Below are 21,567 nucleotides of genomic sequence, written 5' to 3'. Positions count from 1 at the left end.
TCAACTTCCCTCTTTGTTTTGTCTGTATATCGCTCACAAGCATCTGCATAACAGGGTGTCAGATCAGAAGAAAGACAGAGCAGCAGGAGTAGCACTGCAAAGAGACCTAATATCAGACTGCGCCCTCACTAAGGAGGCTGATATCATTACGCTGGGTTTACTTGTAACTTGTAATGACTTGACATCTTTTTCAACCAAGCAAGAAAAAAAATCAGGATTCGGTTTTGTCTAATCTTCTGTATTTGGTGAATCAGCAAATCAATTGAACATTTAATGAGATAAAACTAGATAAGAAGTATAAAGAGGAGAATAGTGTTTAGTGGAGCTGTTGTCAGCATCTGAACAACTGAACTGTGATGAATGCCAGTCGCTGCTTTATGTTAGATGTCAGAAAAGAAAAAAGCTGGAAACCACTAGTTTGATAGTGTAAAACCATCTTATATTATCCATTGATAAAAAAAATCCTCTAGCTGTCAATTAAATTAAAATGAAGTAGAAATGATAGTATTCACCTCGGAAATATATTGGAATGGTACAGTACTTATGTAAATGTTCTTGGTTATTTTTCACCTCTGCACAGAAGGTAGAGGTGGTGTCTTTATAAGCTACGCACGTCCTGGCCCACCTCTTGTAACAGTTTTGCAAAAACCCTGAACTAGGAGGTGGATGACGGATGAGTCACGTCATAAACAAAATAATCATTTTGATGATAAAGATCTATCACGTGCAAGCTGTGCTGCTCATAATCGCTAAATGTTTGACTTTTGCTACTTTGTACTATAGTCATCATAACTACTGGGTCATAAAGACAGGGATAGCCAGTTATAGAGTCAGGCTTCCTACCGCTTATTTTTGTGGTTCCTTCCAATTCTGTAAATCAGAGCTCCGGGGTACTGAACTGGATTTATGCGTTTAGCACGAGCAAGGTCACCCAAAGAGGAAAAGATCTTTGTGTGTCTTTATCATGTCTGCTCTCTGACACAGACGGACAATGACAAAGGGAGAGATACAAAATGAGAGAGTAAGAAAGGGAGACTGGGACTGACTGAACCAGAGAGACAGCAAGTGAAAAAGAGGAAGAAACGGGGAGCGACTGAATGAGAAGATTAGATGGACACTGACTGAGAGAGAAAGCAGGAGTGTGAGATAGGGATTTGAAAGCAGAATGGATGGAGAGACCAGTGATAGCGAATCAGCTATCTTGTTGAACCAGGCCTGTGTCTGTCTCACCTGCATCAACACACACACTGACTCTAATTGCCCAAACACAATCATGTGAAGTAAACAAGTGGCTGTTTGAGAGGTGGACAGTTGCATTTCGCGCACACCGCCATGTGCCACCGCTGCGTTACCATGGTAATAGAGCTTTTATCTGAAACAGGTCAGCTCTTATTTGCATCACCACCATCTCTGCTATGTTTCAAACTGATATATAACATCCACATACACTCACACACACACACATGAAAGCAAATGAAGAGAAAGAAAGGATGCTGTAGTATGATTTAACAAATGTTACAGTGGTTTTGTTTTTGCTCACATTTGGTGACAACGCCCTCCAGCCTGATGATGTTTGGATGGTCAAACTGTCCCATGATGGAGGCCTCGGAGAGGAAGTCCCTTCTCTGTTTGTCTGAGTATCCCGCCTTCAGGCTCTTGATGGCCACGTAGATCTCCCTCTTTCCCTGCACACGCAGCCGACCGCTGCACACCTCCCCAAACTCTCCTACACAAAAACAGACGCAAAAGCATGCTAAAAAAATTCAAAAGAGCTTGGGCAATCGCTGAACATGCGTCCCCTCTATTTTGAGATTTTAGAAGCTATATAGGTCATCTTTATTGACTCTACACTGTGTTGATATCTGTCCAGAATGCATAGATCACATTTATTCAGATTTCAATGAATGATTCACTTTTACACGTGCAGATTTACAGACAGAAATATGGCGAGAACTGGGCATGTCTAACTTTTTTCAATAAAGTAATTCTCTGCAGTTTTACTGCCAACTCACCAGCTCCAATAACTCTCTCGATCCGAATGTTGGAAGCATCTATCTCTTTGGCAAAGTCTCGGACAGCCTGGTTGGGGTCTTCATATGTGTGAGGATGGATGTAAGTCCTGCTGCCTGGGAGCTTCACTGCATGAGTGGGAAAATGTTGAAATGAGAGAACTGAATTAATGTATACACTTCCCTATAAGTGTTGGGAGAAGATCATCCTAACTTGGGTATACGATATCAACATAGAGTTACATCAGAAAGTTCTTCTCATTATTACGGTAGTAATAATGGACACTTGTGTGGTGTAAGCTCATATTGAAATGGGAGCTGAAGCGGGGGTGCTCTTTTCAGGTGGCAAATAATTACATAATGATGCACATAACTATTCTGTTAGCAACGGTGCTAAAACGAGTCATAATTTTAACAGGAACCCATAAGGAGTGTCGCTCTGCCAGGAAACTGGAACAATGTGTTTTATTCAGCTGAGAATACTGCAAAGATACACTGTTGCCGTGTTATGTAACTCTAAAATATAGCAAGCAAAGTATGCCTGTTTTATGTGAGCAAACAAACGCTGAATTTCATGGTGTTGCACAATGGATTAGTCTGTTGTTTCCAGCCATAAATAAAGTCAGTGACGTGATTCATGGCAGGTGCGTGAAGAGTCTGGTTTTATGATAAACGTCTCACAGAAAATGTTTAATTCGTGTCTGTGAGTATGAACGTCTTTGCATCTTTACCTCGGCCATGTTGGAATTGCATCTTCTCTTCATCAGGGTCCTGCTTGGCTTTGATGTATCCACAATGCCTGAACAAAAGAAATGTACAGCTCTATCAGGATGTTGTACTGATGTTGTGTCTGAACCTACAAGACACACAAAATAATGCCAGTTCTTTTCCCATAAAACTGTGTAGACGTTCCCATCGCTTTAATCCTTTTTTTCCCTTTTTTTTTTGGAACGCCACACATCTGTTTGCAATATCAAAACTGAGTGATTTCCATGAAACTCCCAGACGATGCCCTGCCAACAGCTGTGTACATATGTCAACAACTAGATAATTCCTTTGTCTCTACATAGTATTTGACAAGCCTGGAGGAAAAAAAAATCTACTTTCATATTTTCATTTTTCTCCGTATCTACCAGTCAACCCTCCTCTGAGCTATTATGCCTGAGGTTTCGTAAATGTCACACATTTATGCTCTGAGTCACTCATATTTACCCATCTATGGACCCTGGTCATAAAACACACACACATACACACTTTCTCACCTCCCTCTGCACACTGGCATACACCCTGCGGTGCGGGTCAGTTCAAAGATCAATGCAAAATATTGACAGATTGATCAACTCAATCCTGCTGAGCAGCTGTGGTAAAGTGTTAGTTAGTTTGTTACAGACCTCATAGGGGGATTTACGCCAGGACGTGTGTCTGTGTAATTTTCACAAGTTTCTGACGATATAGTTCCTCCACTCTGTTGGGACAGTGTCTCAAAAACAATGTTTAAGAGCCCATAACGCTTATAATACTGTCTCTGAGATTTACTGCTCTGCCTCAGTTTAACAAAAAACATAAAATATAAAAGCACTAACATATAAAATTTACCAGCTTCAATATAAATACTAGAGCCTCTCCTCTCCTCTCCTCTCTGTCTGATAAAAAGAAGAGGCTGTATGGTTTGTAATGCAATTAGTGAATGCCTGCAGAAGTCATTTAGAGTTTTTGTCTGTTTTGATTATTCTATATTTCTGTAGTTTATTTATGTATTTGGAGCCACAGAGGACTAGCTTGTGGTCCCCACATCTTCTACAGGTATAGCAGCATCCACTCAGTATGTTTGTCCATCAAGAAGATAAATTGAGTTGGGCTCAGGGCCAACAGCGACTGGGAATCTGCGGCACAGATGGTACGTGATTTAAGAAAGCAACGGAGAGGACAGAAAGGAGTAAGAAAGCTAAAGCAACAGTGAGCGAAGATTTGATAAAGAAAAGGACCGGAGAAAAAGATGAAGTCAAAACTAATAAAAGAAAAGAATACTAAGTGGAGAGGAGACCGGGTAATGCTCTATGACTAAGAATGAGACAGACCAACAAAACTAAGGAAAGGTAGGGTTTTGTTATGCTCAGTAAATGTATTGTTTATTCCTTGTGTTGACTATACACAGCTAAATGCATATTATAACCCAGACATCAATAAATTGACTTGGGAATACACACACCCAGGCACGCGTGAATAGGAGTATAGACTGGTTGGTGGTATTTGATGATAAAGAGGAAGGGGCCTCATTGTTCTTAAGCATGGGTCCCACCTGGTTATCAGCTGAGCTCTAGCTAGTCAAACACCAAGGGACCATCATTATCCCCTTGACTCACGCTCACATATACTCAGTGCTTAGGGGCATGTGTTTAAAACATATGGGGAATGGGGACATGGGTGACACCTCTGCTCCAACTTTGTGAATCCCCCAGGGATGCACAGGCACACCCACATGTACATGCACATGTGCATGTTCTGCGAAACCCAAGTCGGTTACACGTTCCCATCACTGCTGGAGGTGTTTTTGTGTTAGTGTGTGTTTCTCAGTGACTGCATATATATGTGTGTCTGATGGGAAATGAACACATTTCCATAGTAATTACAGAGCAACTCATTCCTCCTCTCCAGTTAGAAGTGTCATGAGTCATTAGCGCTGCAGTCTTAAACATGGCAGAAAAGCTGACATGGCTGCGGCTTTTGTTTCCCTCGACAGCTGTGTCTGGATATACGTGTTTGAAACAGATATTCAATACCTTCAACTGAATGCAGCTGACCTCCAGTTCATCTGTTAAAGACACTAGAATTGGACTCAGGAGGACAACGTGGAGGCCATTTTCTGACACCAAGGGTATTTATTTTCCTATTTTTTATCCTTGAGTGTTCACATATGAAACCATTATAGAAAATTGCACGATGGAAAAGATATACTTTCTCATTTGCATTTATCCCAGCTTTAAACACTTTGGCTATCCATTCAGTGAAAGGTATATCGAGGTCTTATAAATCTGATTTCTATTTACTTTGTTTCTTTAATTTTAATTTCTCAGGAAATTTAGTGAATTTATTTTTTCAAAGCATAAAGAAACATTTAAAAATGAAAGGAAATCTTTTTTTCACATTATAGTTACTTTTAACACTAACCAAATACAGACATTTTTCATACACCTGCGGAGCACATTTAAAGCAATCCTTCCAAAAGCAGCAAAACAGAAATGTGAAGACGTGTCTCCTTAAATTGATTTTAAGTAAATAAACTAGGTGGTGTAGTTTTGACAGAGTGTTGAGGTATAGGGTTCACGGGCAGCTGTTATTCGGTAGAAGTAGTCATCCTAACTGTAACCAAACCTTAAGGAGGAACAACAACTAGAATCCATAAGAATCCATAAGAGGAACATGGAGAGAGCTCCTCTTTGGGAATTTAATCTCTGGGAAAATCTGGGATATTACTGTGAAGAGACAGTGTGCTTATTTTTTGTTAGTTCAGGCTGGAAATGGCTGATAAGTCATGTTTTTTTTTATTTTCACAAATTCTGACACAGTATGCAAAGTTATTTTCATTACTCTTGATTTGCATTAAGTCCTATTTGAAACGGGCAAAAAATATCTCAAATGAGTGCAGTTTATTCTATTTACCAATTTCTGCTAATTTAATTTGCCTTTTCTTAACATCTTCCAAAAGCAAATAAAAAATGACAATGGAAACTTGGCTTATAAATCCAATATCACACACCTGAATGTATCTCAAAGTGCCATAATTGGTTTACTTCTATTAAATGAGCCAAAAGAGGGGCATCGAATATTGCGGGGAATCAGATTTTGGCACAACACAGGCTTGTTAAATGGCAGATTCTACACACACTCACAGTGTGCAAAACTGGGAGCCTCTTTGGATTTGTAACATTTCATCTTATGTAAAGTGCATCAAATTAGTCCAAAAACACAGTTTGCAATGTGCAGGAATCTCATAGGTGGTACTGCATATAAGATGTCTCTTGCTCTGTCCTCTCAGCATAAAGCTGCTCTTAAGGCTTCTTAAGCCGTTCACAAATCAATGAGTGACATCACAGTGACAACATCCACTTCCTATTTCACAAGTTTTTTTTTTAAACAAAAAAAATGTGGTTTTGTTCACTCCATAGTCATAAAGAATGTTTTTGGTCAGCTATTGATAGAACATTTAAAGTGTTCTGATCTGAGGCAGGAGAGAGTCCTTCCCTTCTCTACCAGCGGCTTCTTTCCCCTGCTGTCCCGCAGCGTGACATGAGCACCAGCAGTCACAGAGGGAGAAATTATTGCTCCACTTAGCTGACATCCTACTCTACTACTACCTTTGCATGCTCTGCAAGAAATACACATGTCCCACATGTTTGGCTGTACATCCATCCTCACTTAAAGTACACAGTCCTGCACTAATCACACAAAAACACACACATTAATATACTCCTTTAACGCTATCACAGTCCGGCTCTCACTTTTCTCTCTACCTCTCTGTTCCACTTCAGCGAGGACAACAGGCTATCCCTGTCCTCCAAAGCCACACACTCCACATTTGCATATCAATTTACTTTTTAATATAATACTCTGTCACTCGAGACCCATTTATCATTCTACCAGCAAGCCCCCATCCATATATTATTGTCACTGTTGCCCCTCCTCCATTTTATTTCTGTTCCTCTGCCTTGCTGCTGTTTATCTCTCTCAATTTCTGTGAAAGTGAAAACATTCCCTTGTCCAAAAAAACTATGTATACCTTTATATATATATATAGATATATAGATATATATATATATCTATAGATATATATATATATATCCTCTATATATCCTCTGTGAACAGGCTCTGTCCTCTAGCCTCTATGTGGCTGTTTTTTTTTCTTCAAAGAAAGAAATGGTTGACAGGAGTAGCTGGAAAGAGGAGTAAAGAGAGAGCAAGAAGGAGATGGAGAAAGAGAGCGCTGACAGGCAAGAATGCACAATGGGGGTCCGAGCCTGCATATCAACTAACAAGCAATCAGATGGAGGGAAAGCACGAGGAGAGGCGGGGAGGCAGCCATAGGATGAGAAACTCCAAGGTTAACATAAGGGATGCAGACAGAAAGAGAGGTGAGGCTGTGTTTGTGCTTCAACAATAAGAACTGAGGGTAAAGTGGAAGAAAAAGAAGTACGAGAGGGAAAATAGCCCAACGGGAAAAGCAACAAAGAAGAGATGTTAAATCTTAATAATAGGGAAGAGAGAAACAAAGAAGGATGGAGAAGTCAAGTACAGGCTGCGTGGATTGAGAATTAACAAGGACAGAGGGCAAGTACAGCATAATCAGTACATAACTCAGCCCTGAAGGGAAATGGGAGAAAGAGATAGGAGATAAGTGAGATAGAAGCAGAAGTGAAAATGAAGAGTATCAGGCAACAGCATGACTGCAAAACATGTTGAAAGAAAGAGCAATTGCATCTATCTTTAGGGCTCAACAAACCCACTACTTAACAGTAAATTGAAGAAAATGAAACCAGTCAGTGAACCAGCATTTTAAGTGATACTTTCATTAACTCCACCTCATAGAATACAACTTTCACTCATTGTTCGTACCCACTTGCTTCTGCTTGAGATAACTAGAACCTATTGGATCCCATCCCAGCATACGATGCCCTGAAACCAAGGAAACACCTTGGGCTGGATGCCAGTCAATCATAAGACCAGCACCAGACTCATTTAAAAAGACAATTTGGAGTATTTAATCGACTTGACACTTGGAGGAAACCAGAGCCGTCCAAGGTCAATCACATGAACATGATGGGAATTCTGAACATCTGTGTCTGTCAGGTGATAACTCTATGAATTTAACGCATTATGGTCAGTTCTTCGAAAATTTTAAATTTTTAAACAAATACAGCTAGAAGAGTTAATTATTGTTTGAAGATCAGTGAGATGTCTGTCCTGAAGTCATCGTGATAAAGTCTGACCCACGCATGCCTGTCTCTAAGCTAAACTTTAAACTGTATTTGTTTTACACACATGACACATGCACATTTTACAGTTTCTTATCTTGGAAAAAAATGAAAAGCCAATATAAAGGCAACTTATAATAAAAACAATTTTGTGTGATATTTCTTTTATATATTCTTATCATCTATTGGATCAGTTTTTTGGGGCCTAAAAGAAAAGCCAGTCTGGCAAGTGTTACAATAAAAGCCTCGCTTCTCTTTCTAATCTCGTCTGTAATATATGAGCTCTTCATTTATTGGTCCGTTGGCCTCAGGCTCCATTGCTGCTTCCGTTTCTCCCTCAGCCTGACTCCACTAATGCAAAAGAGACACAACATGTCCGTCTCAGAGTTTTGCTGACTTGTAAGTCCTCTGATTATTAAAATGAGCACTGAGTGTTTCCGTTGTTACTGTTGTTTACTGTGCTGCTTTTTCTAAAGCCTGAAGGTGCAATGCAGAGGTGAGAAAACGTCCACTCTCACATGTCAGACGTGCAGTCATCACATTGCACGTAAAGTAAAATTCTCTCACGTGCAGTTTGTTAAGCTGTAACGATCCGCAGTGCGTAAAATGATAAATTAAACTCTGTAAAAAAGAATGGTATAACTTCAAAGAGAATTTGGAGGTTGAAGGGTGTGGGGAAGAGACGGGGACAGCAGAAAAGCAAGACGGAGGAGAAATAAGTGGAAATCAGAGGGCAGAGAAAAAAAGAAGAAATGGGAAAACATAAAGAAGACTGGCAAAGAAACAGAAAGGGAGGCAAAGGGGAGATCAAACAAAGGGAGATTTTGTCAGGGCAGAATGAAAAGCTCAATTCTGCATGTCAGGCACAGAAAGGCAAAAGAAAGAGTGAGGTAAATATGGATGGTGGAATAACCTTGAAACAAAGTTCGACAGCAGACAGACTTTGAAAAAGTATAAAGAGGTGGACCAAATATGAGTAGAGTTTTATGTGGATGGCGATGTGTTGTAACTTTTCCTTTCTGTTCTCCTCCTTGCCCCTTATCTTCTCTTTTCCCCTGTGCTCTCACCTCCTTCTCTCCTTTCCTCTCCTTTTGTCACCTCTAATCTTGTCTCTTCTCCCCTCTTTCATTTCCTGTCTCTTCACATTATTTTCCCACTGCTAATCAGAACGACCAGAAAAATGAAATCAGTAAATCATTAGTCACCCCTCCAGCATGACACAATGGAATGACACATCTATCCTACTTTCTCTATCACTCCCTCCTCACACACACACACACACACACACACACACCCTGCTGTGGGTAGCTGCTCCCATCATTACTCATGATAATGGTGATTCCATTTAATATCAAGCCATTAAATAAAAAATAATTACTGGGAATGAAATCAATGAATTAAAGTCACACTCATTACCTCAGAGCAAAATTAAGCCTCCTTCATCACCTGAAAAACAAAGTGCATTCACTGCCTGGCTGCTAATAAACAAAGGAGCTTATAAAAAGCTGAATGTGAATAATCAAGAGTCCAAACAGCATGAAAAAACAAACTCTCACAAAAGTCTTGTCGATCTAAGTGAATGTTCAGGAACTGAGGTGAGTAAGATTTCTTCTTCTGGTCTTCTCCCCTTTCCGTCTTGGGCGTGTCTGGCACCGGTTCAGCACTTTCTGACCACAGTATAAAAAGATTTACTCTGCTCGGGCTAATTATTAGAAAGGGGAAATGATTAGCTGAAGAGTTATGACTAATAAATCCGTCCATGTTTCATTAACACCCTGTTTGGAAACATTTCATTTCGAAGCCTCTCATTAAAGAGAGTGGTAATGGAAGGAAAGGAAAAGGTGGAGATGGGGTAGGAGCTGTGCTGCGGTAATTGGTGTAATGTAGCAGAATTTTTAACAACCTGATGAAAGGTCAAATGCGATAGGGTGGAAGGAGGCAGAGAAAAGCATGTCATCTGCATCATTAATTGAAGTGTACCTTCATATTTGTTAACGGATCTGTGTGCGGAATGTGAAACTAACTAATTTCCCTAATGATGTTACTACACCGACGTAACTTGATTAGGTCAAGATCGTAAATGCGCATTTGTGTTTGTATGTCTGACAAATATATTCAAATGTACTATAAACTTTAACATCAGGAACAAAAACAGTTTGATTTTGTAGGATGTTTGTAGGTGATTAGTTCAGTCCTGCTGCAGCTTCTGGTCATTGGCACAGGGCCTGTGTGAAAGATTTCTACACCTGCAGCTGTTATAACTGCAGACAAAGCTGTGTTTGGCTACACCCTGCAGCTTAGCTGCATTATTTGAAAGCACCATCATCCAGGCAAGCACACACAAATCTGCCTAATGACATTACACACATCTCACCATCGTTACGTACAGGCACAAAAACCACCTCACACCGGCCTGTTTTCTTTTAGATTTGAATACACAGAATCCTTTGGCTGCCAAGTCATTACTACTGCTATCATCGAGGAAACAAACCAACACTACTCACAGGGAAAGGAATGTTTTTTTTTTACCTTCACCCAATTTACTGTGAGTATCATTTGGCAATCATACTTCTATTACTTGGGCCCTTGTTTCTTTTCGATCATTCCTTTAAAATTTTTTATTGCATCCAAACTGAAAAACCTTCAGAATATTTTCTTTCCCACTTTTGGTGTTTTTCATTTCAGTTCCTCACATAGTCTTTGAAATTCAAACAAGCGAACAAACACACACACACACACACACACTTTCTGAGCTGTTTTAAACTCAATTAGTGTTGTAGCTTTTCAGTTTCTCTCAAGTCTCTTTCTCTGGCTGCCTCTTAACGCTGCTCTCTACTCTCTCAGCGGCCTGTTTTCATTAGCACACACTTCCCTGTTTTTTTCATCCTCCCTCTCCTCTTTTGTGTCTTGAAGTTTTCAAGAATAACCCTTGGCTGTACAACAGATGCTGTGGAGGTGAAAAAGCTTCATCGTATAAACATACATGCACATAAACAAGGTATGATGATGTTTTAAGAAAGGGGAGCTGTTAACATTCTCTGTAAGAGGGACTGAGAAGTCTGTCTGCCATGATTTGCAGCAATTTAACAGCTCACTTTTCTTGGTATTGTTTTCTCTCTGCTTATCACCCGGAATTTTTCCATACTCTAGACTCAGCTATACAGTAAGATGTTGGCATCTAGCTTTCTGATCAATCTCAACTTATTGGAAAAATAAATGATAACTATAAGAAGAAAAACCCTAAGTGTTAAATTGATCACTACTTAATTTGAAGCAACTTTCTTTTTCACATTGTGCTCTTGAACCATTGCAGAATATCTGCTGCTATGACAACATGCAGTTTAAAGGCCGACTTTCAAACACGAATCAGATAAAGCAGCTTAAAAAAAAAACACAGGCACCATGTAGACGGAACCCATTCACACTGAGTTCTCACCAAAACTCCCACATTAAAAACACGAATATAGAAAAACACAGGAGTCTGGCACATAACCAAAGCCTGCAGCTATTCAGGAAGGGAGATGTTTGTAAGGCTGAAGGATCATTATGATGCAGACAAATCTGGGGCCCAAACATGCACACACAAAAAACTAAAATACTGGGAGGCAGAAGCTGTAACATGTTTAACAAGGAGTGAGAGAAAGTGAGGACCGAAGGGAAGAATGCTTTCTGAGTGAAAGGCCATCTGCTGAATCCATGACTATGCCAGTTGCTTGCTAGCTCCCCATCGTTTGCACCTGCCAGCCTGCCAAAGCACCCTCAGGAGGACAAAAGCACAAAGTTCACACACAAACACACACTTGCACGCATAAACTCGCCGAGCAATAATGGCACGCACACAGCAATAACTGGTGTGATTTGTCAGCGGCATGCTGTGTCTGAGGAGCTTTGGGTGTTTTTTCATGTTTTCCCTCCTGCGGTAACAATAGCATAACAGCACTTTATTAAATGAGAACAGGAGAGAACAGAATAGCCTGCAAATCAGGTCGTTTATGAGGTATCGCTGTTCAGTACGTTGCCAGCAAAGGCTGCAGAAATAGTATATGTGTCTGAGTGGGTTATGTGAGAAAAAGAGACTGTGTGGGCATATATTTTCAGTCATAAGAACCTTCAACCATGCTGAGCTAAATGTGACCAGGATTGTGGATTCAATAATGGGAAACAAGTACAAAAACCTCAGCACTTCTATCCAATTTAATGATTATTTAAACAGCTGGCATTTAGGGAAAGGGAGAAAAGGGGGTGTAATAAATGTCTGGTGGAAAATCAATTAAAACCTGGCTGACTCTCAATGTCAGTTTCAGTTTAATCATTGTCCACATTGAGCTGGTTGCAGCGAATACATCAGATTGTCAATACATTCATCCAAATGTAAATTTCAAGAGAAGAAGCGGAAATGAAAGCCGGAGAGCCAAGAGATGGGGCAAAATGTGGAGAAAAGCAGCAGCAGAGAGGGTGAAATGAGAGCGGGGAGTGAAAAAGAATTTGAGTGACAGATAAGATGGAAAAGATGAAAAAAAGGGATGTATGGACAACACAAGAGGAGATTAGTTTTAGATTTTCTCTCAATTCCTCAGAAGCCTCAAGGATGACAGTCCTATTGCACCTAACAGTGCAATCGCCCACCCATCATCTCTCCGTACGCTTCCTCCTCCTCTTTCAAACACACTTGCAATCCAGCTTTTCATCTTTCGCTCCTTGCACCTCTCTCTTCTTTACCCTTGCTCCCCTCCTCCCTCCATCAATCTCCCTTTTCTCTCCATCTCTCTTAAGCCTCCGCCTATTTCTCTCTATCTTTCACACCATCTGAAAATGTGGTTCTCTTGTGGCACCAACATACTTCAGATGTACCTTCCCCCCCTCTTTTCAGCAGTCTGTCAATCCCACTGCCTATCTAATATGTTTATTCGCCACTTGTGTTTCTCCTTTACCTCGCTTCCGTCCATCTTTCTGCCCCCCTGAGCACTATCTCTCTCCTTGTTGTCTGTCTAGTGATGCAGCTTTGATCCTCACTTCATTTCCCAGTCACAAACACGATACACACTCCACCTAGGTGCGCACACACACATTTTGACATATGTACAGATGAGGTTTAATAGAAAGCAATAATCAACACCGCTTCCTCCCGAGCATCCACACCTCTCATCGTAAGAGAAATAAGCACAGAGAAAGAGAGGAAGAGGATGAGGGAGACCTGAAATTGATGGCAGAGCATCGACCCCTCTGTAAAACCTAGTTAACACCTCCCCAGCCTGTGAAACCTGATTAGTTGAGTGTGAGTGTGTGTTTGAGTCATCACGTGCGTTCATAACACAAAATGTTTAACTGGTAGTTTTTCTTCTTCTTAGATGGACAACCCCATAATCCCCCTCTGATTAAAAACATGTGGATGTGTTCTCGTTCACGTGCTGTGAGTGTGAATGTGTGTGTGCACAACACTGGGGAGACTTTGCTGATTACATCCCCTCTAGTCAATGGTGAATAGAGCACTCAAGCTGATAAGCAATCACCTGAATCAATACTAATGTTTTTACTCAGTGTACATAAGTATGAGCATGTTTGCATCCATGTGGGGGGGTGTTGTTCCTAAAATGTGGCTAATCTAGTTGAAACTCTCAAAGGATAAATATTTGGTTACAGGTATGGAAAATCACAGATGCTTGTCATCTCTTTTCTTCTCTCCCCGCATTCTCCAAAAAGAGCCTTCACCTAACCCGGATCCTTTCATCTTCTCCCCTCGCGCCAGTCTGTGTTCTTTTATTTCCCCCTCTACCTCTTATCCCCTTCTCCTCTTTGGCCTTCATTGAGACGAAGCATTAACGGCCGTCTAACCTTCAAAAAAAGTGACCATAGAGAGTCCACGGTCTTCACATTCAGAGAACACAACCTTTGTTCAGACTTCTGCAGCTGTGTAAATGTTAGAGATGGACGTCCAACTTTTTCACACCCGCATCCTCAGAGAGAGGCATAAAGCACATGACTGCATTTGAATATCATCAGATAGGCTTATTACATATGGGTGCTCTTTAACTTAACTTAACTTAACTTAACTTAACTTAACTTAACTTAACTTAACTTAACTTAACTTAACTTATGAGCCTTGGAGGATTTAAAGCTTGCTAACTAAACATGTCGACATGACACTAGAAATTAGTCAGACCAATGCCAGACTTTTTTCATTTGAACCTGAAGCTTCAAAGCTGGACTAACACACCCGAGTTGAATCCCTCCTAAACACGTTCTCCGAATTTCTATTTCTATTTGCATTGTTTTATAAAAAAAAACCTCAAATTAAGGTGTATGTCAATACAGCCGAATTCCCAATAAAACTGATCTCATTCATACACTTTTTTGTTTTTATTTTGTAAGACATCTTAAAGTTGTCAGACATTGAAAAGCAGCCCAATAAAACTGTGTTGACAGGCGGTTGCTTAAAGCAATTCCAGACAGTGGCTTTACTCTGATAAAACCCCTGTTTTATAGTTTTCTCATGAGATGCATCAGCGTCTGAGATGGACTCGAGCTAACATGGAGTGCTGTTTACCTAAACAAAAAGCATGGGAGAAAGTGCAATATTGTGGATCTTGGATGTGTTTTCAATCATTCCTGAGCAACATTAAAGATGCTTGACACAGACAAACCCTCAGAGGAGGAATACTAATGTACGAGATACTTGATCTTAGACTCATTTTCTTATAGTTTGGGTCTTTCTATAGGATAAAATACGGTAACAAAAACAGACATTCACAGGCCTCTGCTTCAAAATCATTACTATTTAGACACAAAGACACAAACACTGCTTGTAGCGCCAGTCATATGTTGGCCTTACCTTCCGCTGACAACAAAGCAGGTCACCAGGAAGATGAGAAGAGCGATTCCTCCTGCGATGGACACAGCCAGAATGGTGGACTGGTTGGGGTCCCCAATGGCTAAGACATCTACAGCATAGAAAAAGCGAACACAGTGGTTTATTTAAAGCAAGCAGAAATGAGGATGGAATGAAGTTGAGGCTGTTTTTTGCAGAAGGAAAATGATAGGAGAAAAGATTAAGGGAGGCTGGGAGTTAAAAAGACAGCAAGTGAGACAGCAAATGTGGCGGGGGAAAGATGGAGAGAGCATGAAATATGATAGCAATAGTAAAGAGATAAAAGACAGAGGCTGAAGGAGGGGAAAAAGAGAGCAGCAAGCCAGCACAAGAGAGAGAGGGTGGTGGATGGAATAGTAAGTAAGGCCCCTTGATGAAAAGCGCTCTCCCTCTCTGCATCGTCTATGAGAGTATAAGAGTGGACGTGAAAGCCATTCCCATTCGGCTGCGCTGTCCAAATGGATATGTTAACATTGCACATAACAAGGCTACCGCCGAGAACTTTCTGCAAAGATGCATCGATTTTTACGCCACACCAATCGAGCCATTACTCAAAACAAATACCCCATTTATCTGGCTTAGCTGAGCACGAGTGGACGAGTGTGTCTTTGTGTGCACTGTATATATGAATATGTATATGTGTGTGTGTGTGTGTTGAGGAGGCAAATTAATACTCCAAGGCAGGCAGAGATAGGCATTGATCTCCCATTACAATTGCTGGTACACAGAGACATTTCTTAAACACACAGGAATGATTGATCTGATGAAGTAACTTTGATTTGATTTTTACAAGATCAGATGCATACAGGCGATCTTGTACTTTACAGTGTTTAACTCGGACATGAACCTGTTGTGTGAGATCTCACCAGCAGCTCCGTTTACCAGAGATACACAAGGAGTATACTGAGGCATATCAAAGTGATGATATTTGTTACAGCACAAGAGTAGAAATCAAGCTCTGAAGTACTGTCATTGACAATTGAATGATTTGTAGGTTAATATGTTCCTTTTGTGAGCCGCACAATCAACCTATAGTGCATTGCTGTATATTTACTGATTCATTCCACTCGGCCTGTCTGTCTAGAAATCAATGATCGCTTTGAAAAGCACATTAAGGAGCCTCTAAAGCAGAAAATACTCGAGCACACAATGAACCGATAATGAAGGTGGATGACAGCAAACAAAGGAGAAACTGATGTGTGGCAAAGAGTTTTACAACATTTTCATTGAGAATCAACACACTAAACTGAGAGTCATGTGTGTGGATTTATCTCACTGGCTTAGAATTCCGTTCTGCTTTGATCCTAATTTAAGTTTAGATACGGAAGTTTAGATTAATACAAAGAATGGCTACAAAATGCCTTCTTTTGGAATTTGTGCTGACTTTTCTTAGCTACCCCTTGGTTTTTGCTCCAGTGATCTGTGTGAATTAAGATCTCCTATACAGAGATGCATTTTTTCCCTCCCTTGTCAAACTGAGTTGTCCTCTTTTTACCTGATAAGTATCCCAGGATACTTTGAAGCTACTGGTTCACATACACTGACGACAACCTGTGAGGCTGCCTTGGTGTCTCTAACAGCAGAACTGAAGAGGCCATTTGGATGAAAGTGAGCTATATTACAACCAACTAGTAGATTGATTTCAACCGTGAGGGATGAATCCGTTTCTTAACACACTTTATATGAGATGGCAGTAGATTTTGCCCTGCTTTAATCTCTGTCCTTCATGGCTCGCACTTTTCGTTTGGATATATGGTGTTAACACTGGATTGCTTTTGAAGGACCAGAATTGATCAACTCTAAATGCAGTTACTGCCAGTGCCTTCAATTTCTAGCTAAAAACCACAGGGAAATTTATCATAGAAGACAACAGATGAAAAAGCAACAAAACAGCTGGGGAAAGGAAAATTGGCATTTCTAATTCATTACCAGTGAACAAATATCATTATTTTTCACTTTACCCTCGTGGCTGGTTTCTAGTTCAATCTCTCCCCCGTAGCTGCCATAGCCCCCATCGGTTCGCGCTCTGACCCTGAACACGTAGGTGGTCCCTGGCTTCAGCCCGTCCACTGTCATCATGTTGGAGCGAGTCTTCAAAACCGTGTAGTTCTGCTCCCTCTGGTTCTGAAGTGGAGAGGAGAAAATGAAATACTAAGTGAATAATATTAACTGTCAGAGTAGTAAAGTAATTGTGGGTGAAAAAAAAAAAAAAAGGTGGACGATATGAAAACTGGAAAGAGTTTTATGCAGAGCGATGAGCCGTGGTATCGAGAGAGACAGAGAAAATAGGAAAAGCGGAAAATAATAGAAACCTCAAATTGTTGAATTTAAATGTCTTCAGGCGCCAAAAAACACCTCACTAAGTTTTCATTTGTTCATCACTGGACCATTTGCTCGCATTTGTGCATGAGCATCTGTCAAGTCCCAGATCTTATCCTCACTATACTCTGGGGCAATATGTGGTTACTAGTCCCGCTTCACTTCGTTCTTCGACTACCTTGTGGGTGTGTGCGTGCCCTTTGATATGTGTGCATGTGTGTCGCAGGATGAATACAGAATAAGTATGTCTGTCAGTAAGCTCATTCCCTGCAGAGAGGTTGATACTCTACCTAATGGAAGACACTACACAAAACAGATTAATGCTATTTTACTGTTAATGCATGCCGACACACACACACTCACACACACACACAAACGCACACCCCCAGTCTTAATTTCATCACCTTGGCTGTGTTTTACAAGGTTTGTTCGACAGATGTGTGGTTAATTAGCTTGATGTGAGCAGTAGAGGTGACGTGAGGGATAAGGCCGTAGAAACAGAGAGATAGAGACATGTTTTGGATGAACAAGTCATTAGAGACATGCCCTCTAGGCTAAACCCATATCCTGCCAGCATGTAGATGGAGCACGAGAGTTAAAGATACACTCCAGTGTTCCTGTGTTGCACCTAAAGGAATAGTTATTTTGATAGCTCTTTTGGGAGGAACATTTCTTTTTTTAAAATCAGTCATAAAAGAAGATTTATATCACTTTTATGCATTTGTGGTAAGTATGATGCTACTGCCAACACTTACTACTGGAAACATTAAATGTGTATAATGTATGAAAATGTTTTATATGACAGGTCCTATACGCCACCTATAGCCCACTATCTTTACAAACAATATAGCTGTTCATAAAGTTACTTTAAGGCTGATTGTTTCCTGATGCATCCTGATGTAAACTGATCACGCATCAAGTAAAACTGATTGGCCAAGGAGGGTGGTGCCTGCTCAGGTTCATTGAGCTGACAAATCTGGGCAGATTTGTTTTTTTTGGAGGGAGTGGCTAAAGAACAAAGTTATCATCTGGCAGACTTGAAGCAAATGTTGAAGTGCATTAAAGTGCAAAACTAATGACTGTCTCTAGATGCTGGCTCCAAAACATCTTCGGCTCCAGTCGACTCCCATTCTAACATCAATGTCTCTCATGAACTACAAATTCAATCATTTCTTCCCCAACAAGTCATTATGGTGTCATTAGCTAGATTTACTCCTTCTGATCAGTGTGATGATGGTCCTTGTGAAAATAATTCCACAGTTTAAAAGAGATTACTGTTAATCATTCATATCACTCTTTGACTCCATCTTGTCCAGATACGATCACTTCTAGTTCCAAAAAGATCGAAATGGTGACTGCAAAACAACGAGCCAGTCACAATGGCTAAAGCCAATTTACAGTGTGTGGTTTTCACAGGAAAATCATAATAAGCACATGTAAATGCCATGGTGAAATCTCAGAGTATACACACACACACAGATAGCTAAAGATCCAGCTCTAGTGCCAGTTTTTAGTTTGTCCCTTCTGGCCCAATGTAGTAACATGATGATGCAACATTGTAGAGCAGCGAGGAGACTGAGCTACATCTTCTTTTGCCTTATAATAACCATGATTTTTAAGCACTGGGAGACTTATAAGAGAGAAACTGCAACAAGTCCATGCAGCAGACACAGTTTTATTTCCTGGTTTGTAGCTAGTGGCAAAGATGCTGCATAGTACAGTACTCACAATGCAAACTGATAACATCTATCATTTTAATGGCTCTGCCTTGTAAAAGCCTAGACTTGGAGTGCCTCTGAAAACTAGCGTTTGCATGCGTCTCTCTCACCTTTTCGTAGTAGATGACCTCATACTCCACTATTGCTCCATTGGGTCTCTCTGGACCCTGCCAGGCCAAAGTCACACTGTCCTTGCTCCGCCTTTCCTTCAACACCACACTCACTATGCAAAAAAAGAACAGGAAAAAAAAAAGGTGAACAACGAGGAGAGGGTAAAATAAAAAAAAAGATGAGAAAAAAGCTTGAAAAGAGACAGAGGGCAGACAGAAGGGGTGACTAGGGGGATTTTCCGATTTCTTCAACTGCTTTCATGTGAAGACCCATTTTGCAATGTGAATGTCATGTAATTTTGCTAATGAGACAGCCTACAAGGTGTTATATACAGTACACGTGTGACATGCACGTGTGTGGTGTGTGATCTGCCTATCATCAGTGTCAAAACCAAAAACCCACAACTTCCTGCAGCTTCCCACATTGGGACACATGCCTGCGTGGGTTGATGCCGTGTGTTTGCTTGTGTGTGAATACATTTGTGTGTGTGTGTGTGTGTGTGTGCACGTGTGTGTGTGTGTAATGCAATCTATAGTTGTAAATAGCATGTGCAGGTCATAATGAGGTTAACAACCTCCTACACACCTTTCACTTTCCCCCTGCCAGGGATTACACATATCGGTAGTATGGGGCCTATTAGTCATCGCCAGCCATCGCCATACACACTGCTCTTCCACAAATTTTCTCACGGTCCCACACTGTGACAAAAGGCACGTATGATTATAGACCTGCGTGCACAGGTGTCACTTTTGGTATTGGTGTAATGCCTTACGGCAGCAAATTTGTTCTCATGTCAAAGCTTGATACAGTTCAGTAAGAAAAATAGACTCATACCGACTTTCACATTCAAGTTCATGGTGATGAATAAGTTCTTCCTCAAGAGGATTTTTATCAGTCTTTATTACAAGTAGATATATCTGAAATCCTGTCTTCAAACGTTTATTTCCATTGAAACCCTGAAATAGTCAGCCATGTGAAGAATTATATTGTGAAAGAGCTGTCTTTGACAGTGGTTTTGACATTTGTAATGAGATTGTGAGAATTAGAGGAGCATAACGGCAGCGCACGTCTATACGTCTCACCTGTCTGTGACGTTGTGACATTTATTACTACTGTTCCCCTCGGTGTTGGGCTTAAGTCTGACACTCCATTCTGGCTCTCTATGGTGAAGCTGTAGTTGGAGTCTGGCTGTAAGTCAGTGACCAACACGGTGGCTGATGAGAGGCCGAACTGTCTGGGAACAAAATGGATGCTGCTTCCACACGGTGTGCACTTCTTTCCATCACCGGAGCACTTCCTGCAGTGGAGGCTGTAGGTGATGTCTCCTCTGCCCCCCGTGTCTCGGGGCGGCGACCACTCCAAGGTTACGCAGGTCTCATTCACTGTCGAAATGGGGTTCTCTGGAGCAGATGGAGGACCTGACGAAAGATGAAGATATAGATTTGGTACAATTTTTACAACATCTTTTTATCTTGGAAAGAGAAAAAACCTTAATTAACCTTCTGGAAAATAACCGGTTATAAATGCGAGGACTTTTGTCATTCAGTCTTTTATTTCCCATCCTTGAGGCCTTTTAAATATGTTCAGAAGAAGACTTTGGCTATTTTGAAATTACATTCTTTTGAAACTCTGACACATATGAAAGACAGTTTAAAAACTAACTATTAAAAGCAATACAGTAGGATCAGAAGCAGACCGTTTTTATTTGCGTCATTCTTGTCCTAATATAGGACCTGTGTTACCCAGAATGCACCTCTAGCTGCAACACTTCCAAGAAAGACTGGAACTGCAAACAGTGTCTAATGGAGCATGGAGCCTCTGGCCTAAAGACAAGAGGAGTGGGCTACATTACAGAGACATGGTGAGCTCACCTCTTTCCAACACCACTTTTCAGACCTGAATGTTGGGAAAAATTACAACCTTAGTTTCTCAAATTCTGGTCTTTTTCTGTCTCTGGCTGCCTATTGTAATCCAGAAGAATTGAGTAAAACCATGAATAGGAGCAGGTACAGACTTTTAATAAATGTTAACCATAGCACTGCTAATGGTCAGATATCCCTCATGGATGCAATAGATTTAAATGGTGTAAAATTAAATAGATTATAATCGGAAGAGTATGACTGTCATAAGTGTCCAACTGTCTAAAACACGGTAACTAACAAGGCTGCTGTCTGTTCACTAATGATCGATGTGCATTCTTTCAGCGTTCATTGCCTAAATTAATTGCAGTTTTTATTTTAAAAAAATGAACACTGATTGAATTAAAAACACATTAGCTGACCCCAGTCAGGAAGTGGACATTTAGTACTCAATTAATTAATAGCTATGGAATGGACAGATATTAAAAGAGCTTTGGCTATGTAACAGCATGGCAATATTTCATTATATTACATTTCCACATTTAAGTTAATTTATAGAATTCATATGATGTTGAATTGAAAAGTAACATCTTTTTGAAACACATCTAAATACAAAAGGCAAATAAATTAATTAGAAGTTAGATTTATTTGAAAACCAATAGCTAGGTCTTCTGACCAAATGTATGTGGGTTCATCATCATTTGGAGGTCACAACAC

At 40.5% G+C, this 21,567-nt stretch overlaps 1 protein-coding gene across 1 annotated transcript in view; it reads right to left on the bottom strand.

Annotated features, from left to right (window-relative positions):
- epha4b (eph receptor A4b) overlaps positions 1-21,567 on the bottom strand; it is an 80,787-nt gene that overhangs the window by 16,015 nt on the left and 43,205 nt on the right. Inside the window, exons 7-13 of the mRNA XM_072363519.1 lie at positions 20,074-20,409; positions 18,991-19,103; positions 16,805-16,967; positions 14,808-14,916; positions 2,741-2,808; positions 2,013-2,138; positions 1,541-1,726 (exon numbers count right to left, since the gene is read on the bottom strand). Coding sequence (XP_072219620.1) covers positions 1,541-1,726; positions 2,013-2,138; positions 2,741-2,808; positions 14,808-14,916; positions 16,805-16,967; positions 18,991-19,103; positions 20,074-20,409 — 1,101 coding nt within the window. The remainder of the gene's footprint in view (positions 1-1,540; positions 1,727-2,012; positions 2,139-2,740; positions 2,809-14,807; positions 14,917-16,804; positions 16,968-18,990; positions 19,104-20,073; positions 20,410-21,567) is intronic.

The sequence above is a fragment of the Leuresthes tenuis genome, unplaced genomic scaffold (assembly GCF_036924035.1).
Source record: "Leuresthes tenuis unplaced genomic scaffold, fLeuTen1.0.hap1 SCAF_14, whole genome shotgun sequence".
Classification (NCBI taxonomy): domain Eukaryota; kingdom Metazoa; phylum Chordata; class Actinopteri; order Atheriniformes; family Atherinopsidae; genus Leuresthes; species Leuresthes tenuis.
Note: the sequence above shows the minus strand (reverse complement) of the source record. Positions and strands in the feature narration are given on the sequence as shown.